Below are 21201 nucleotides of genomic sequence, written 5' to 3'. Positions count from 1 at the left end.
ATCCGTAAGGCTACGATGGAAGAATACCGACTTCACAGAAGCAGGGATTAAGTTCTGACAGAGCGTGACTGTCTGAGTCGTTGAGTATCATGTAGTATTATATAAATCATTATTATGTCATCAGCGTTGTTATCGAGTAATGTTGATGTACACGTGAACAGCACATTTCATTTAGCGTCGTGTTGTTGTCGTTGTTTCATCTCACCGGCGTATTTAATATGAAAACATTACAAATCACTTTCGATATGCTTTTCTTACGTTGATAAAGATCATTTCTACGTAATGATTATGTGACCATAGCGATGACTTCAGCTTTTGACGTAGAAGGGATTTACATGCTCTTATCAGCTTATAAAGCAATCACCAGCGATACTTTTGCTAGTCAGGAATCAACAAAATGTACTAAATGTCTATGTCATTATTTTGTCAGTGTTTGTAATGTTTTTGGCTAAAGCTCCTTCGTTAAGAAAGGCATGCTAACTTCGGAGTATGATAAAAATGTCGATTATCAAGCTTTATGAATCAGTGAGCTTTGTTTTCTTGCATATTAGTTATTTGAGACCCTGTCGCTTCGGTTAGCTTTCCAGTACTGCGAATATAATTGAACTGCAGTCTAATAAATGGAACTATTTGCTAATGTTTATTCAATGTTTATTTGATTTATTCAAGAAATAACTCGCAGCTGTTGCATGAAATAAGGAAAATACTAGTAAAATGTGGGTAGTAATAAGTTGATACATGTGCAATTTCTTATCATGTAACGTGAGGATATTTCTGTACAACAGCAAAAAGGCTCTTTAATACTTCAGTCTCGCTAACTGCTTATACGATAGATAGAATCGTCATCATGGAATAAGAATAATATTTTAATCGACAGTGCTACACTATGAAAATCTGTACAGGGTAGATCGACACGGTAATAATGCATTATTAATACAACACCGTCTTATTGAATGTAACATGTGAAGCACGATGTTGGAGGGATATTTCACTTCAAGTACAGTAAGCATTTATATAAATTTACTGCATTTCAATTTCAGGACTACCACTTGCATACGTTAAAAAAATGGTCGACAGTATCAAATCAAAACGTAATTAATCTGAGGTGATAGATAACATTATTACAGACATCATATCGTTCTATATACAAAAATCGTAGTAGTAATAATTGATGTACAATTTGTAAATGTACCATCATAGGACTTTTTTTATTAGATTACTTCTTTTCTCTTCTGAATATTGACGGAGTCTTCCTGTTTACGCGAAAGCAAATTAAATGAGTCAGCTGTACCTATACTGTACTCGTTAAACAATATGTATACGCAAGACAAAATATGTGACATCTATAATAATAACAGTCACATCGTTAGAAACATGTCAATATGATATCATATAATATGCTATATATGAAAGAGTATGTTTTCTTATGTAAAAACGCAGCTTGAAATCTATGAGTAAGAATAGGTGTACAGGGGTCTGTTTCATAAGATTGATCAGAAGATTGATCTTGATGCGATTGATGCGATTCAAAAAAGTTACTCTCGATCTGCTATCAAATCTGTGCATTAAATCAAGCGTATCTTCATGAAACAGACTTACGGTCAGTATTGATCTTGCGCTAGATTCGCTGAATTATACGCTCAATAAATCAAGCGTAAGATCAATCGTAACTCTTTATAACACAAGCCTATCTCCTTTGCAATGTTATAATATTGATAACACCAGTGTTGTGTCTGATTTAAGAAAATATAAACTGAATTCGAACTTAAACTTGACGATATAATTACGTATCCTTTAATCTGAATATGAGCAATGTAATAGTGTCATCGTCTCCTCCTCACATGAAATCATCATAATGTCTTCCAGACATATCATGAAATTTAACATATAATGTGAAAGCAACTTGCGAGGTTCGTATTAGACCAGACTAGTTCTTTATCCCTGTATAACCAACATTTATCGTCCATATATAATGGAGACCCTGAGTGTGGAATTGAGTTCGCATTCTGAACTTTTCGGAAGAGAAGCTACTCTTTCACTGAAATAAAAAAAAAAAGAAGAAAAGACTGTACCCACAATGTTTTGCAGTACATTGTACATGGATGCATGTTACAATTTTTATTCAAATGGCGATGCTGCAAAATTTATGTCTTGAATTTTTGTAGATGGAAATTGCTTTGAAATTATATCATAACAATTAGAATGTTTCAACTAAGTATGGTGAATGAAAATATGAAATATCCTTGTACTATAATTGTGCGATAAGAAAGTGATACCATGTTATTTACACTGTTGTTAAGTAATAATATATTATTTTCAAAACGAACATATGACTATATTTTATGATATGTAATTTGGTCTGTAGTCGCTTTACTGTGGGGAAGGTAGATTAAAGAAGGAACGTGGATATATAGAGTGCCATACTTTGGAAGGCAAAGAAATAACTGGGCGGAAAAAAGACGGATAGTGAGGAGAGGGAAGAGAAAAAGAATGAGAAAGAGAGAGAGAAAAAAAAAGAACGAAACAGACAAAAATGAGAAATGTAGACAAATAGGACAATAGTGTCACGATTGTGCAAACTGACGAAGTGAAATCTTCTGGCCAGCAAGTGTCGCATATGTTAAAGAGGAAATCCAGTCCAAATATAAGTTACTCTGATAAAAAAAAGAGTAAAATCTTACGAGTTGAAGGGTAAATATTTGACTGAAATCGGATGAAAAATAAAGAAATAATGGCATTTTGAAGTTTTGCTAACTTCTGCAAAACAGTTATACAGGAGATGTGCATATGCAAATGAGTGAGCTAAGCCATGTCATAACCTCACAATTTCCCATTGATCGTATACAAAAAAAAAGAGAAAAAAATGACGAAAATTCCATGCTTCTGTCATTGAAGTGTGAAACATCATGCCATTCCTGGTTGAATAACTTCAAAATGGTGATCAGTTAGATACACAAGGATTTGAGCCTTGGGCATAATTGCGTTTGAATGAAAAAGGGAAAATTTCAAAATTGTATGAACATACTATATGATAAGCTTTGAGGGGATGACATGCTAACTTTGCCATTTACATATTTATATTGACCGTTCAAGAACTGTTTCCCTCCAAAATAGCGAAACTTCAAAATGTCATAACTTCCTTATTTTTCATCCCATTTCGATCAAAATTTTGCCGTTGAACTCTTAATATTTTACTCTTTCTTATCAGACTAACTTATATTTGGACTGGATTTCCCCTTTAAGTGACTCTTAGAGGGCGGAAGACCTTTTTTGTCACGTCTGACTTGCTCCTCAAAAGCTGAACATTTTCTAAATAGAAATGGACTGATGGTATTCCAAAATCATTAATGGGTTAATAGCTATGTGAAACTTTGCAGTGGGATCAATAATGAAATCATACCTCATACATCTGAAAAGACAGGTAGTGTTGTTACAAGCTTCCCCACATAGATAAAACCTGCTCTTGCCTTATGATGTGCTAAATATTGGTCACGACCTATACTATGATCGGATGATTATATTACGTCACAACAGGTACCACTCGAATAGATACGAGACATTTGCATGTTTACCCACGACGTACGTATAGTTCGACATTCCTTGCGAGTGTTATACGCCTCACATGTCATTGTGAAACGCATTGTGAAAACGCGTCTTAGGAAGAGATGTGTGTTTAGAAAGTCTTCTTCTCTTGATGGACTACGTAGAAGACCTTCTGCAAAAACCTCGTCAGTTTGGCTGAATGAAATCAAAATAAAGAGATGCAAATAAACATAATTGTGTGAAAACATAGCCTTATCAGTAGAGGCAATGCTTGAACACGCACACACGTTCAAGGGTAGGTCCTACATACATGACATAAAAGAACACTCCAAACCCTATCTTCCATATACTTCAGCCAACCTAAAGGATATTTCATTTTCATATTTTTGAAAGATATTTTCACTAACATACATGTGGTATGTATATATTGACTATTATCTTCAGAGAGCAATGTAGACAGCCGCAATGGCCTCTCAGTATGAATACAACGTTGAGGAACTGCATGCTAAAGTGGGATATAACAAAGTTAAAATGAGAAAAAAAAAATTGTTCAGACACCGTACCTGCAGTCATTCTGAAGTTATCAACTTGCACTTTTTTCGCATGCACGATTGTACGACACCTATTCAAAAGAGTGACCGCTTCTCTCTTTGATTCCTTTATTAGATTGTCTCAGGTAGGATACACTGAGCAGATATTGTACATTGAGCTTACAAGCAGGAGAACGATGCTGCCCAAATTATGCCAATTTTACACTTAGAACTAAAATTAAATGTCACACGAAGAAGAAATGAAATACTTTACAACAACAACTGCATCCTCTAGTCCCCTCATTCAATAATGTTGACGGGACCTCTTTCCGTTTAATTATTACATTGCCATTGTTTTGTGAAAAATCTGCACAAAATGACTGTGGAATTTTGTGGTGACTGTCATAAAAGGGTTATACGCAGGGTTGTGTGGCGGTGATTGTCGTCATCATGATTGAATAATCACGTCACAGATTTGCAGGACACTCTACGACAAGAGTTACTGAAGTTGAAAGTGCATACCTGTGTAAGGATCAAGCTTCTTGATCCTGTACCTTTTGCTGAAGAAGGCAAAGTAGACTGGAAGTCCACTCAGGGCCAGGACCAGTCCGATAATCTTCTTGATTGGGTCCAGGTACAGGGCCATTCCCGAGATGAAGAGCTGGCACGCCATGTAAATGACTACCGCCACCAGCGGGCACTGTTGGAAAGGAAGAGGCGGAAAGGTGATAATCTTCTTGTCAAATCGTCAACCTGCTTGGAGTTTGTGTTCTGTGACTTGGACATAGAACGTGTTCCGTGGTTCAATCCACAGAAAGCACCGAAAACTTTACTAACATTTTGACATACATTATCTTCTTACGTTTTCAGAGATTTTTCTTTTTATATCCCTGATATGTTAGAAATCTATCATTTTGATCGACAGCATGACAGAACCATACACCGTGATATTTCACATTACCCCATTAGCCATCATGATAAACGAACATGCAAGCATAAACAAAACAAAAACAAAACCTCAAAACAAACAAGTTAATGAACAAATAAATTAATAATAATGAATGATTCGGGAATGGGGTGCTATGAGTTAATGTCGGCATCTAGCGTGCGAAAAGCATGAGTTTGAATATGTGTATATATTGAGGGCATGTGATGTCAATTCAACCCCTTGCTTTCAATGTATAAGTCTGCATATTCATGATTATAGACGAGTCCCATGCTCATTAATAATGCTGCAAAGATATCAGGAATGGAATAATGTGGAATGAAATATGATTGAGTGATGCATTTGTTTCATCTTTTTGTAGAAAGAAAATACATGAAAAAAAAATTGAATTGAATTGAACTGAATTAGATAGAAATCGAATTGAACCCATATCCGCAGTGTGGACGGACGCTTTTCTTTCCATTTGGAATGGCGACGAAACATTACCTTTACATTAGGTAACATAAGATCTATATCTTACATTTATAATCCGCTATGGGCCTACATCATGGCCCACCTGTGAAACCAGAAAGTGCTTTTGTCTTCTCATCCATAATATGACGGCACACGGACTTCATCAAATCTTTATAAATCTATAACCTCCGGATTACAAGTTTACTTTTCCTAGAACTTCACTTATGTACTGCAGGCATACTATATTCTGCGTTCAATGAGTCCATAATGATACGAAGGGTAAATTCCCCTTTATTGCGTTGAGGCGCGAATCGAACAATGGAAAACAGTCAACCTACCCTGAACGGTCTCTCGGCATCCGGTTGCTTCCAGCGGTAGTACGGCAGCACGGCCACCGTCATCGTGTCGAAGATGATCTCGACGAAGGCTACATGCTGAATGAGCTTGATGACATCGATTTCGACCAGGTAGACGAAACAAATGGCGAAGGCCAGGACGGCAGGGACGGGCGTGCGACGAGTGACGCTTATCATCGACATAATCTCGGGAAAGAGACCCTCCCGTGCCGCCGCAAAAACCTGTCTTAATCATTGTTAATATGGCGGAGTAGGAAAGGGAAGACAGACGATGACGTCATATTCAGTGTGATCATTCCATAGTATTGCATAACAATGAAAAAACATCCTGACTAGAAAAAATAAACTATTAGTCGTTAAAATATCGAAAGTGTGTAGAAAAAAAAAAATGTGCATTCGTTGGCCAATTCGTACCCGGGGCCTCCGAGGTCACCGGATTTGTGGACATGCACTGACATGATGAGCGACAGACTACCAGGGATATGAATATTATATATCGCAGGACAGATACATTGGGAGATAATTATTATGTTGGTGGTCAATTAATGTTTATGAGACCCATGAGTTTATGGACCCATGGGTCATAATGATATCTCTGTGTGCACGGCCGCTGGTATTTTTCATCTGATGGAAAGTACTGCAATAATAGAAAACATTTTGTTACAAGATATTATTGTGAAAGGTATAATCATATTGAGGGTAGTTAATGGGGGCCTTTAAACCTGTTTCTCTTTTTCCAATACGCATTTAAACTTGCCAGTTATCAAAATCAAACTATCAAGGTAAACTTCTTCCACCTTCTTACAATCTTTTTTCACAAAGCGCGCTGTGAACCTGATTGGAATACTGTTATAAAGTTCTCCTAATAAGTCTACTTTTGTATCTACTTGGCAAGACAATCTAAATTGCGAAGGAATCTTACGACAGCACGGTTACCGTTCAGGGCTTGCGAATTACCTGCCACGTTTTAAGGTCCCGCTGTTCAGGGCCCCCAAGGCAGATATGGCAACAAACAACCATATAAGCCATGACCACTGACCGAGCGCCAGCACGCTGTAATCCTGAGTATTAAACACAATAGAATAAGTATTATTTATATACCTTTCTCTCCGCATCCTCAGTCTTTATTCAAAACAAACATAAACTAGAAATGTCGCTATGACGACTGATGCCTCCGCCATAATGCATGATTCTCCCAATAGGCGTATAGTACAATGTCTTCACAATGTGTGATCCATGACAGTTTCACATAACTAGCAAAATATTGAAATGACAGGTTTATCAGAAATGTCTTGTGGGTTTGTTATAATTTTCTAAGAGTGCAGGCACACATATTTGGGGAATTGAGAATTTTTACTTGAATTCTGACGGACCCTTTTTGTAAGTTTATGCATTGGGTAATTTCCAAGGTATGAAGAAAGAGTGTAAATGGCGGTACCAAATAGATTTTTTTTTTTTTTTTTGGGGGGGGGGGAGGGGCATTGAAACCTGGCCTTTGACCATTAACCTTTGACCTTTGACCTTCTGGCTCGAAATATCCCGGAGAATCTCCATTAGGTAATGCATGTATCAAGTTTTGAAACTAATAATGCAAGCATTGCATATACTTGTATATGAGGGAAATAGTAACATTTTGAGGAGTTGACCGTGACATTTGACCCCTGACTATTGACCCATGACCCCTAAATTCCCTAGATCATCCCTGCTAGTCAGTACATGCGTATGTACCAAGTTCCACGAAGATACATTGAACCATTTGCGAGAAAAGTGATATTGCAACATTTTCATCTAAACTTTGACCTTTTGACCTTTGACCTTATGACATGAAACTCTCTCTGGAGAATCTTTACGCAGTAGTACATGTCCACACCAAGTTTCAAGAAAATACCTTTGGGCATTGCATAGATATGGGGGAAATTGTAACATTTGTAGCATTTGACCTTGACCTTTTGACCTTTGACCTCTTGCTAATATCACTAAAATCTACTCAACTAATTGTTCCATCATGCATCACCCTTGAACCAAGTTTGGTGAAAGCTGCTTCATCCAGTTTTGAGTTATCACATAAACAGATAAATTTTAGGATTTGACCTTGATCTTTGACCTTTGACCTCTGTCTGATTTCACTGAAAAACTAATCAAGTAATTGTCCTATCATACATCATCCTCCAACAAAGTTGGGTGAAATTTGCTCTATCCAGTCTTGAGATATCGCGTAAACGGATACAATTTCATGATTTGACCTTGACCTTTGACCTTTAGCCGATTTCACCCCAAATCTAATCAAATAATTGCCCCATCATACTTCATACTTGGACCAAGTTTGGTAAAATTCCAGTGAATATTACTCAAGTTATCGCGTAAACGAAAGCGGACGGACGTACGGACGGACGGACGGACGACCCGAAAACATAATGCCTCCGGCACCACTTCGTGGCGGAGGCATAAAAAGGAAATAAAATGTAACGCAGCATAAGTTATAATAACATGAACGGAATCTATGTCCTACAAGCAGTACCTAGATTCTTCATATTTTACATGCATTAATTCTCTCTTATCAGTTGCATTCAACAATTCAATATTCAATTCATTCTTATCATGTTTATTATTTACCAGTAAAACGTGGAATATGGAACGATCACAAAAACAAACAATGGTACTTATCGTTACAATCATTATCTCCATCGTTATTAGCGACACCAGCGTAAACAATGTCATCAACTCCAAAAATCATCACCATTATCACCATTATCATCATCACCATCAACATTACCACCATCATCACCACTACATTATAATCAACATCATCACCATTATCATCATCATCACCATCGTCATCATTATCACAATCATCACTATACATCATCATCCCCACTACATCATCATCACCATTATCATCATCATCATCATCACCACCATCATCACCATTATCACCATCATCATCATCACCATCGTCACCATTATCACAATCATCACTATACATCATCATCCCCACTACATCATCATCACCATTATCATCATCATCATCATCACCATTATCACCATCATCATCATCACCATCGTCACCATTATCACAATCATCACTATACATCATCATCCCCACTACATCATCATCACCATTATCATCATCATCATCATCACCACCATCATCACCATTATCACCATCACCACTATCATCATCATCATCACCATCACCATTACGTTATCATCACCATCGTCACCATTATCATCATCATCACCATTACATCATCATTACCATTATCACCATCATCATCATCACCACCATCACTATCATAGATCATCATTATCATCATCACCATCATCACCATTATCACCATCATCATCATTATCATCATCATCATCATCACTAATATCACCATCATCATTATCATCATCACCATTATCACCATAAGCATCACTATCACCATTATCATCATCATCACCATTATCTTCATCACCATTATCACCATCATCACCATTATCACCATCATCACCATTTTCATCACCATCATTATAAAGCAGCCATCAATATCTTCCCCCATCAGCTTAATACGTGAAGTTATCATAATCGTATGGCAGCAACGCCTTCACTGTCATCAACATTATCTTCACAAGAATTAGCATCAGCAATATCATACTGTATCCATAGCAACAGGGTACTGACCGCTGCCACTGCATCAGAGTCGATGATTTGTTTGGGAGAGAGCAGCGTCAGGTAGGCAACGTTTGCCATGAGGTAAATGCAGGTGATTGCTGTCATCGAGATGATCAGACTGAGGGGGATATTTCTGAAGTGGGTGAACGAAATATCGATCTTATGGTTCTAGATCGATACCCTGTAATATTGCCTGAGTTGTATCAGTGCAATTGCTATTCGCTGGTGACAAGAATATCCCCGAATTTTCACGTAATCTATTTCTTAATGAAAACATACTATACAACATAAAAACTTCAGCGTTGTGATAACAACGTGCGGAATAGTTAAAGCTCATAGATTAATAATAACAAGTACAGCACTTGCATAATGCGCCATTGACCTAGTGACCCTTTCTGAGGCGTACAGGGACATAATAGCGTATCATATACAGCTGTACAAAATAGAAAGAACATGGGACAGATAAGAATATATAGAAACAATCCAAGAAATATTTAACAAAACCGAGATGCGAAGATGTATGACTTCAGATGCACTTTTAATGTTTCTGTTGATTCTCTCGATCGGATCCTCAGTGGAAGAGCACTCCAGAGCAATGTATTTGAGATGTGTGTTTCATTACCGGATTGAAAACAGATTGTGAAGGGACAAGATAATCTTTTCTTTGGCGTATTGAAAGTCGCCTGGATTTCCCAACACATCGAGCAAAATTTCCAGGAGATTTTCACATACACATCACAAATTACTAATCTTGGACAATATCTACCTAATATTATTCGGTTATCAGAAATCTTCGATTTGTGATATCAAGTTGCATTCATTCCTTTCTTATTTTCATTTCCAAACAATGTACATAAATCTTACAATTATATGCTTACGTACAGTATTACAATTTTTTAATACAAATATATGCTTATATTCAATATACAGTTTATGCACTCATTTTCAATCTATGAGTAAAACACTATTGTTGTTTCAGTTATCCCTCTTTTGCGTTACTTTAATGACATGGAGTCAAATCAACAAAGGCAAAATGAAGAGATGATGCCAAAAGAGAAATATACACAAACAAACCATTCAATAAAGGCATTCGTACATTCATTTATTTCGTTACTGGATTACTAGATTTTATCGAAAACACTGAAAGAAAGAGAGGCAAAAAATAAAATAAAATAGAGCGATGAACCGTGTGTGCATGTTTGTGCATTATGTACGTTTTAGTGTGTGTGGTAGTAGTATAGTGGTACAACAGCAGGTTCTCACCGCTCAGGGCGCTCGATTTCTTCAGTCAACGATACTACTGTATCCCTGTATATAGAGGGAGAAAAAAATATCATAGATACAAATATAGATAAGTAAATATACTGATAAATGAATGAAATAAGATCAAAATACGGAACAATACACGGATGTGTTGGACGAGGTTTATGCACAATCGCATTCAGCAGTTCAAAGGCAATCATCAGGACTTGTGCCACTAAAAACTGAAACCCTGAAAAGCTGAAGTGAAAGGAGAACCCGATCGAAACTTGCTTTCGTAAAAATGTGACGTCCGATAACGGGGTCACGTTTCCCTTCCACAATAAATTGCTTCCAAGAGTAAATAAAATGCAGGGGCCGCGGATTTGGGTTGGGGTGGGACGGGGGCAGAATAGTTCGGCCCACCTTAGAAAAAACATGACTTTACTGGGGTTCGGTCCGGAAAGTCCTCCTCTCGAAAGGAGTGGAGAGGGATGTGACCCTTCATTCACCTAAGTCACGAGCACGATACTTCTGCAGCCAGAGCGCCCCCCCCCCCATACACGTATAGTAATGAAAATATATGAACATACTTGGTAAGAATGATGCTTGGTATACAGCAAGAAAAAAAAAAGAATGATGATAATACATAATGTGCAGGCTATTATCTTCCAGTTTTGCGTCATTCAACGTCAACGGTAAGGAGACGTAACTGTGATAGTGGCATTGTATCCTAATAGCTGGTTGGAGAAACACGTAATTTATCAAAATTCTAGTGCTGAATGCTGAGGTAAGAATATGATGTTAATGCTCCTTATGATTATGATGTAGGGATATTGTGGAAAATTTGATGCAATGTATTATGACGCGGTAGAGGAAACAGGTAAAACATTTTACATTTTCATCTTTTGATGAGCAAGAATCCAATCGCGCCCGGAAAAAAAAAATGCTTGAAAAAAAAAAAATCGCTTCCATGCAAATCAAACTGAGATTTTATTCTACAAGAAAGGCTCTGTGTGTGATGTCTCTCTTAACTTTACCTCGTAGAATTTTGTTCAGGATGAAAAAGTTTCTATGCAACTGATTGACACATTGCCCTACATCAACGTACAAGAGGTTCGAATCCTGCTCGAATATGTACGACCATGATTTCTCTTATCACGGCTGCTACTAAAACACTGATCAATATTCAGTGCTTATTTACGGCGATGCAGGGCAAGTTGTCAATCAGTTGCATTGAAAACATCTAGACGGAAGAATTTCATGAATTTGAATATTTACGAAGTATACCGTCTACATGTTATACTAAGGGATTAGAACCAACACGTACTGTCGGGCGGAAGCTCTGTGGTCTAGTGGAGACGCCTGTCCGGAGATCCGGACGTCGTAGGTTCGAATCCTGCTCGAGTATAAATGTACGCGCATGATTTCTTTTATCATGGCTACTACTAAAACACTCACCAATTCAGTGCTTATTTACGGCGATGTAAGGCAATTTGTCAAGTAGTTGCATTGAAAACATCCCGACGGAAGAATTGCATGAATTTACGTAGTACCCGCATATAGGGATTATAGAACCAACACTTGCTGTCTGGCAGAAGCTCGGTGGTCGGTAGTGGAGATGACGCCTGCTCGGAAGTCAGGAGGTCGTAGGTTCGAATCCTGCTCGAATATGTACGCCCATGACATCTTTTATCACTGCTACTAGTAAAACACTGATCGATTCAGTGCTTATTAACGTTGATGTAGGTCAATTAGTCAATCAGTACAGCTCGACGGAAGAATTTGAATTTGAATAATTACGCAGTATCCTCTACATGCTATAAAGATTAGAACCAACACTGTTGGGCGGAAGCTCAGAGGTCTAGTAGAGATGACGACTGTCCGGAGATCAGGAGGTCGTAGGTTCGAATCCTGAAGGCATGCTCGAGCATAAAATATGTACGCGCATGATTTCCTTTATCATGGCTACTACTTAAACACTCATCAATTCAGTGCTTATTTACGGCGATGTAGGGCAATTTGTCAAGTATAGTTGCATTGAAAACATCCCGACGGGAGAATTTCATGATTTTACGTAGTACCCACTAACTATATAGGATTATAAAACCAACACTTGCTGTCGGGCGGAAGCTCGGTAGTCGGTAGTGGAGATGACGCCTGTTCGGAAATCAGGAGGTCGTAGGTTCGAATCCTGCTCGAGTATGTACGCCCATGACATCTTTTATCACGGCTACTTATACTTTAATACTGATCGATTCAGTGCTTATTTACGTCGATGTAGGCCAATTTGTCAGTCAGTACATCTCGACGGAAGAATTTGAATTTGAGTGATTACGCAGTATCCTCTACATGCTATAAGGATTAGAACCAACACTGTTGGGCGGAAGCTTGGTGGTCTAGTGGAGATGACGTCTGTCCGGAGATCAGTAGGTCGTCGGTTCGAATCCTGCGCGAGTATGTACGCGCATGATTTCTTTTATCATGGCGACTACTTAAACACTGGCGATTCAGTGTTTATTCACGGCAGTGTTTATTCACTGCGATGTAGGACAATTAGTAGTTGCATTGAAAAACATCTCGACGGAAGAATTTCATAAATTTGAATGAAATAGTTTCTGTAAACTCTACGTATTTCTTCCTTTCATGGTATACGTCGATGTAGTCGATCGATCAATACCATTGTTCTTGGCGCTTTCAATCTTTTCGAATTGTGGTGGGGTTTTTTTTTCTCTCAATCAGAATGAACAAAATGAAAAGGGGAAGGATAGATATATGACTAAATGAATGGATAATTACATTGAAAACGTACTGGATTTATCAATATCTGCAATGATGAACATAATCAGAAATGTTAACAGTTCACACATAATCATATTTTACCAGCCACCGAAGGCATACGATCCAGAATAGAAAGCGATTGGTAGAAATTTCATGTCCAAGTCTTTTGTGTCGAATGCATTGTGAAGATTTTCACTGTGACCTGAAAAAAAGATAACAACCTCATGTTTTCACTACATGTAATCCGCATTGTAGCCGTGTACTCACTTCAGCGCCAAAAATATATTCTGCATTAATAACAATAAATTTCAGTTTATAATATTTGATTTCTCAGAAGTTGTATCATCAGCACCATGTTTGAAGTCTCTTTCGCACAATATTACGTGGAAATGCAGCAAAACCCCAAACAAATGGTTAATATAAATCCATCAACATATATGTAAAACAATATTCTGTAAACATCTATATCGATCTCTGTTTAAAGTAAAGCAGAAAGAGTACGAAGACAAAAACATAATCATGTGCTTTGTAATTAACAATCTGTTATGGTATACATCATATTTATTTGACAATCCAGCACAATTGATACCAGGTGGCAATGTTTCCCATGTTCTCTATAAACTCGTTTCCTTGTCAAAAAGAAGACATGGGAAATCCCATTTATCATATAACAACAACAACAACAACAACATTTATCATCGACCCTTGAGTATATATTGTCGTTCCTACGTTCATACACTTCATACGTTCATACACGGAAATCATTCTCTCCTTCATTTTATTTCATTTCGGACAAAAACATGAAAAATAACAAAATAAATAAATAAATGGATGAATCATCAGACCCAAAGGATTATGGAAAAGAAGAAACGAAACAATGTATCGTATGGTTTCTTTACCAATGCTTACCTTTAGCAAGGTTGTACATTCCTGTAGCTATGACAACCAGGAGACCAAATACTTTGGTGACGCTGAAAAAGGCGGCAAATCGCGATGACAACCGTACATTGACGCAGTTAATAGCTAGGATGGACACTGAAATATGGACAATAATCATGAATCCATGGCAGCTATTCAGATGAAGAAATTTGGTCCATTTGTGTTTTGTTTTTATTTTGTTTTTATTTTTTTGCTGGGAATTGATAAAAATAGTTTGTTGTTTCATCAAATCAAAGTTGAAAAGGAAAGGAGCACAGTGATGGAACTAATTTACTATATAAGGAGTCTCTTTGTAAGTCACCCATCAAATACAGATAATACAAAACAACACCGGATCACGTTATAAGACATTTCTTTTTTTTTCATATTGTCCGGCTTTCTGCAAAAAATATAATCATATTTTCTTGCATCATTGTGATGTAACAAAAGGACAACCGTGATCCCTCTTTCTCTCTTATCTATTTCTCTTTCAATATGATTCAATTCATTTAACTGTCGTTCATTTTTCGACCAAACGCAGCATAAAATTAATCAGGAATTATATCATAGGCATACAATCATTCGGCTGTGTGATATTAAAAGCACGTCTGTTCTATAGGCAGAGAGTCACAGTCTTTATCATCTTATGGTTGAGGTGAGGATTCAGCTTTTAACTTTTTGCGAGATACCCTACACTGCAAAAAGTCCGGTGTTAAATATGAAACACCGAGCTGGTGTTAAATATCCGGTGCTCATTCATGGTGGTGTTAAATTAACACCTCCGGGTGTCATTTCAAAATTTAAAATTGTTTTTTGAATAGTTTCTTAGTTACTGCACTTCTTGTCAATTTTGAACTTCAACAAGACGATAAAGAATTTTCCGATAAAGTACTTGATTTTTGAAAAAAAAAAATCTGTAAATACATTTACACCACAGTAACACCAGTTGGTGAAGCTGGACGGGTGTTATACCATTGAAATTAACACCACCAATATCAAATCAACACCATGCGGTGTCATTATTGAATTAACTAGCGCAGTGTCAAAAATATCACCAGCCACAGTGTCAAATTAACACCACGAAGTGCCAGGCGAACACTTTTTAACACCGTCACAATACATTTTCTACACCTGTGGGTGTGGTCCTCTATTGAAGTTTGATCGTGTTAGATTTAACACCCATGGTGTTAAATCTAACACCGCTGTTTTTACAGTGTAGAGAAACCACTTTATAAAATGTTACAGTGTATACAATTCCAGGTGGAATTCAAAGTTTATGTGATGAAAATCAGTTTTTAAATGGCTGGGATATCATTAAACAAAGCAAGACAAAGCGATTCTAATAAAAGGTGGGTCCCACCGTTTAGTAGGATTGCTTTGTTTTGGATATCTCAGCCATTTCAAAACCAGTTTTCGTCAAATAAACTTTGAATTCCTCTTAGCATTGGGCACTCTTTCATATTTCATGAGACGTTTCTAATTATCTTAAAAAGATCAACATCAAAAAATGTTGCGAATCTGAAGCCCCATTTCAACCGAAACTGTACTATCCATTTAAACTGATGATTTAAAGAGGGGCTTATTGAGCTAAGATCTTTTCCACCGGGTAGCAGTGCCCATGAGGACTGCAGCACGAGATCTTCTGCAGTGTTCTGCATGATCCCAGATCAGTGTTGGCTATGTGACCCCCCGGGCTGCTCCTCCGTAATAGGGCTCACACGGGTAAATAATTCCCCATAGAGACGTGTGTTAAATTCAAATTTCAAAAAAAATCCGTAAAATAGCTGGGAAAAATGAGGTGTTTCATCTTCACTAACCTGGATAAGTGAGATATACCCTTTCATCCATCAAATTTCCAGGGTGGGTTCTTCGGCTCAAATTCTGTCCAAGGGTCCGCATGGCCAGACTACGAGTTCTTGTCACTCAAAAAATCACCTATTTTCCGTACACGTACCCAATGAAATATAGTCCCCTCAAATTCCATCAGAAAAGTATTCATCTTCCAACCAAAATGCAGTTTGTAGAGGAATTCATACTCAATATCTACAGCTATTCAGTTTTTTTGCCAAACTACATCATTTATTTTTAATTAATCTTTTTCTTCAGTTATTTTGGTATCTTCGGTACGAATTTGTGAAGGGGTCTGGGACATTCCATTTTATTTACAGGTGTGAGACCTATACAGTAGTTGGAACATGTTATAGTTCGCTTTGGCAAATATTCATTACAATTCCAAATGTTCTGCTGCCTCTGAAGTAAAGCTAGTTAAGCTTTTCCTAAAATTATTACTATCATTACTTTGCATTATTCTAATCATTATCATTTCTTATATACAATTATCATTACTGTGACTGATACTGTGACATTGTGGCCTAAATTTACGTAGGTGGTACATGGTTTGAATCACGGACAATTTGTATGGAGCGCCAAGTGTCGCATGGCCTATTTCGTTACGAAATCAGTCATTTCGTCTACGAAATGATCATTTTGCTAGCAAAATGGTCATTTTGTCGACGAAATGACTGATTTCGTAACGAAATAGGCCATATATGCGACATCTGGCGCTCCATACATATTGTCCGTGGTTTAAACCATAGTTTCAATATTATACCACCTCAGCGAATTCGGGAATGATGCTTACGAATCATAAAAGCGCCGACGAGCTGGATGGCGAGAACAGGTGGGTCGGAACATTGGTAGAAGGAGGCGAGGAGGTACTGGCCGATGGTGATGGACTGAATAGTGGACGAAGATGACGTCACCACGACTATTATCCACAACTTGAGGAAGCCCACCGCGCGACCCCATCCCTCAAGCATAAAGGCGAGCTCGCCTGCATGTGACCGACAAGGTCGTTAGGCTTTTGGTTATTTTTTTAACTTGCAATGCTGCTGTCACACGTTTGGAATCGAAGAGAAGATAGAGCATCCTAATGTGACGATAAACTTATTATAGGCATGATTGCTTGTATACAGGAAGCATCCACAGGAACGTGCAGATTGCATCTAATTTTAATGGTATTTTGTGCTGTCGTGCCTTTTAAAAAAAAAATATAATTTATATCATAATGTTAAATAGTTCAGTCCTGCATTCCTGTACAGTTAAAGGGGATGGCTAGTAACTGATCAGTGGGAATCAGTGGGAATGCTGGGGGATGATTGTTCCAATTTTTGTGGGATTTATTTAAGAGTAGGCCTACATTATATATCTATTGTTGTGCGAACATTATTTGCTTCAGAACAATCTCATATTCAAGTAATGTGCAGTTTAATGCCCCGTCACTGTACAGGTATGCTAACCTGGAAACATTAAACTGCACATTACTTGAATATGAGACCATTCTGAAGCAAATAATTTTCACACAACAATAGAAATATAATGTACTCTTAAATGAATCCCACAAGGATTGGAACAATCATCCCCCAGCATTCCCACTGATTCCCACTGATCAGTTACTAGCCATCCCCTTTAATCTGATGAATAAATGGCTGTACATCTTTATCTCACACTCCTAACTGCCGATTTTCGTTGAGCCTTCTTTTTCCTTCCATCTTTATGGCGAGTTACAATAAACTTGATTTGCACAATGGCTATACTTCTTGCAGTCGATATTTCCAACATTTAACTTACCTCCCGATTTTTTGAACATGAGCGCGAGTTCTGTGTAGATTAGAGTGCCAAGCAAAGCGTAAATAGCACACACGACCCAAAAGATGAATGCCACGCCCACCGAGCCACCTGTACCCCTCAGAATCCCCGAAGGTGAGATGAAGATTCCCGTGCCAATAACCGTGCCCACCTGGAAAGGGTAATAAAATAAAGCAACCAATGGGTCAACTGATTCATGATCCTCAATACAATTTTACGTTTTTTTTTAACCTAAAGGATTGACATTATTTTACATAAAAGTACTAAAGTTGGCCTATCCTATTTAAAGACTTTAATTGCATAATATATGTGACTTTTGCATGAGTATAAGAAACACAGTTTATATTTCAATAATATACTACGCCCGATTGCTTATATAAGTATGTCTAAGACAAATATAATGTTATTATGACTTCGTCAAGACCCATATCTAATGACGAAAGTACCAAAATGATATTATATTCACTGATGAAACACATCTATTGAGAGAGGATTTTATGGTACACCGTATAATCAGGCGGCTTTACAGTAATAAAGCGAGGAGAGAGAGAGAAGGGGAAGACGTAGATAATTTGTGACTTAACAATGATTGTAGTTACATACTAAAGATATATCTTGCAGGCTTAAAGCAAAAATGTGTTTCATATAATCACACCAAGTAAAGATCAAATCTACATTATCTCTTTTACCTTTACAGCAAAAAGATCCTTGGGTATAGTCTATTTATCTAACCACATGTATGCTAATGTGGCAAGTCTTGGGCACCGTTTACATCATGAAAGTTATCAGCCCTGACAATTTTGTCAGCTTCTAACAATAAAATTACCACAGAAACAGTCAGTGATCAGAGCTTCTCTGTCAATCAACTGAGTTGTCAGAGAGTCTACAACTTGTCAGGGCTGACCTTTACTTTCATGAAACGGTGCCCCGGGTTTCACAGAAACTGCAGACACTGTTTTAGACAACTCACGGTGTGCCAGATGCACTCCATAAGACCAAGGTGTCTTGGTATAGCCACTTTGTCATCACTGCTGTTGGAGACATCGTCGTCCGTTTCTTCGCGATTTCTGCGACTATGAAACGAGAGGTAAACTCACAATGTGAAAATTGAAAAATTGTAAGTTTATAAATTAAATGCACAAAGGGAATGACAAATCAGTTTTGAGCAATGATGGTTTAAAGGTCCACATAACTCAAAGTCGAAACACTGCGAGTTATGTGTACAACACATGTGATGTTAGTTAGCTCAAACGGAGTATACGAAGGCTATAATATAAACAGATAAACGCAAATGATTGTAGAGGATCCTTCATTTTCCTTCACGTGCAAAATACTTTCCGATGTCAGTTCAAGCCACCCATATGTGAAACACATGTGATTATCCCAAAACCCAAGAGCATACAAAACCTCTACAGGTCAATTTAACGTGAAATGACAGAAAAGGTCCCATAATAGTGTCATCATACCTTCTACAATAGGTCATGAGCCACGCCATCCTCGCCACCTCGCCACTCGAGAAAGCAGATGAACATACCAAAAAAAAAGTACAACACCTACGAACTGTCGCACGCGATGAAAACTATCAGGAATTATAGTTTCGAATAGCGCTAGATTCAGCAGGGACTGATAGCCAAACCTGAGCTCATTCACCAAATAAAGAAATTGATTAAGAACAGGGACCTTATAAACTTTTTTTTTTTTAAATCGCGGACGAATATTCTGCAATTTCCGAAAGTTGTGTTGAGATCAACTTTGTCCTGAAGATGAAAAGCGCGCATGAGAAACAATCAATTTAAAGGGATCCAACGCTGCAGCTGGAGGACTCCAACAAAACTTTTCACCAAATGTCGAATGATGGGTAATCGACCAATCGGATAGCTACATTCTAAACAGGTGTTGTATAGATAGTGTCGTCTGCACTGACCTCAATGCAGTTACCGCAGGGAAGAAAAAAAAACTATATAACTTTGGGTTTGACGTTCGTGTAGGCCTAACTTTGTTGGGGTCATGTACACCCTCGCAGGAAATTACCCTGGATGAGATCCCTGAGAAGTAAAAGTAAATTTTCCCAGCTGCATGTTTTTTGATAGCAAACGGTGTGAGTTAGTAGACAGTGATAATGTAATGTTTAGCTCAAGTCCAGATTTCCTTTTCCAAGATAACTAAAAGTTAGGTTAACTTTAAAGTAACGGAGTAGGTCCTAAGATAAAACGAACAGAATTGTCATAGGTTACGTAGATTTGGGTCAGAAATGGCTAAATGTCAAATTTCTTTGTAAATAAATAATTAGGGTCACCCTCACATAATGCATAAGAGGTGAGGTAATGATGGCATTCCTAATGCATAAAATGGCTGCTTCCATGTCCTTACTATGTGCCATTGTTTTCTCTTGGGGGGGGGGGGGGTCTTCGTCATAAGTTCTAGACATCTCCATTTTATGAATTACATTACACATTCTCATAACTTTGTTGGTATGGGGGAATCAGCTAACAACTGAGAATTGGGAATTTGGAATACATTGTATTATACTATGTTGATATTCTTTACTAACGAGGGATATTTCAACTCATAGTGAATTCATGATGATCTTCATGATGAATTCATTATGAAATTGTGTAAATCACGTGTATCTATGTGTTTATAGGTGCAGCGCTGCACATGTTTCATACATTTGTAATATTATTGTTTGCATTTACATTTGCTTCATGACATTTTACCTTGTTGTACAAAACGTTTATGCTATATACTTTGCAATATTTTGTGTTATTTGGATATGGAAACAAAATGAAATGAAATGAATGTGCTTGAGCTCAGATAATGAATGTTCTGCAAACGGTTTCTCTGAAGATTGATTTGACGTTTCTTATCGACATTCGTACCTGAATTTCAATATCGTTAATAAATATTGCATCATTATGCTGTGATATTATACTATTCCAATAAGTCTATATTACATGCAAATAGGTGTTTTTTTTTTAAACACAAAAATTACAAATGTTAAATTCATCAGTGATTGCCGATTGTACGTGATCAACAACCACTTTTTGTTATCCATGTGAACATCATAAGTTAATATGTTAGTACTAACTTTATATGAAAACAAACTTTAAGCAAAATGCCTATCTGAAAGCC

The 21201-nt window shown here is 37.5% G+C and overlaps 1 protein-coding gene across 1 annotated transcript; it reads right to left on the bottom strand.

The window, feature by feature from the left end:
- Window positions 1–3673: 3673 nt before the first annotated feature.
- On the bottom strand, window positions 3674–19564 carry LOC140233308 (cystine/glutamate transporter-like). The gene is made up of 12 exons (XM_072313418.1): window positions 19536–19564; window positions 19040–19142; window positions 18052–18220; window positions 17063–17254; window positions 14413–14538; window positions 13606–13705; window positions 10747–10791; window positions 9493–9616; window positions 6786–6889; window positions 5811–6054; window positions 4596–4773; window positions 3674–3738 (listed from the first exon to the last, which is right to left on the bottom strand). Exons 1-12 carry the CDS (start codon window positions 19562–19564, stop codon window positions 3674–3676), a joined length of 1479 nt encoding a protein of 492 aa, XP_072169519.1.
- Window positions 19565–21201: the final 1637 nt, after the last annotated feature.

This window comes from Diadema setosum, chromosome 9 (assembly GCF_964275005.1).
Source record: "Diadema setosum chromosome 9, eeDiaSeto1, whole genome shotgun sequence".
Classification (NCBI taxonomy): Eukaryota; Metazoa; Echinodermata; class Echinoidea; order Diadematoida; family Diadematidae; genus Diadema; species Diadema setosum.
This window is presented reverse-complemented; position numbering and strand designations above follow the sequence as displayed.

Coding starts and splice junctions, on each gene's coding strand:
- LOC140233308 (XM_072313418.1), bottom strand. CDS start 19,564: ATGGCGTGGCTCATGACCTATTGTAGAAG. Junction 4,774..5,810: donor ATGCCGAGAGACCGTTCAGG/GTAGGTTGACTG, acceptor CCTTTCCAACAG/TGCCCGCTGGTGGCGGTAGT. Junction 3,739..4,595: donor GAAGCTTGATCCTTACACAG/GTATGCACTTTC, acceptor GATTTCATTCAG/CCAAACTGACGAGGTTTTTG.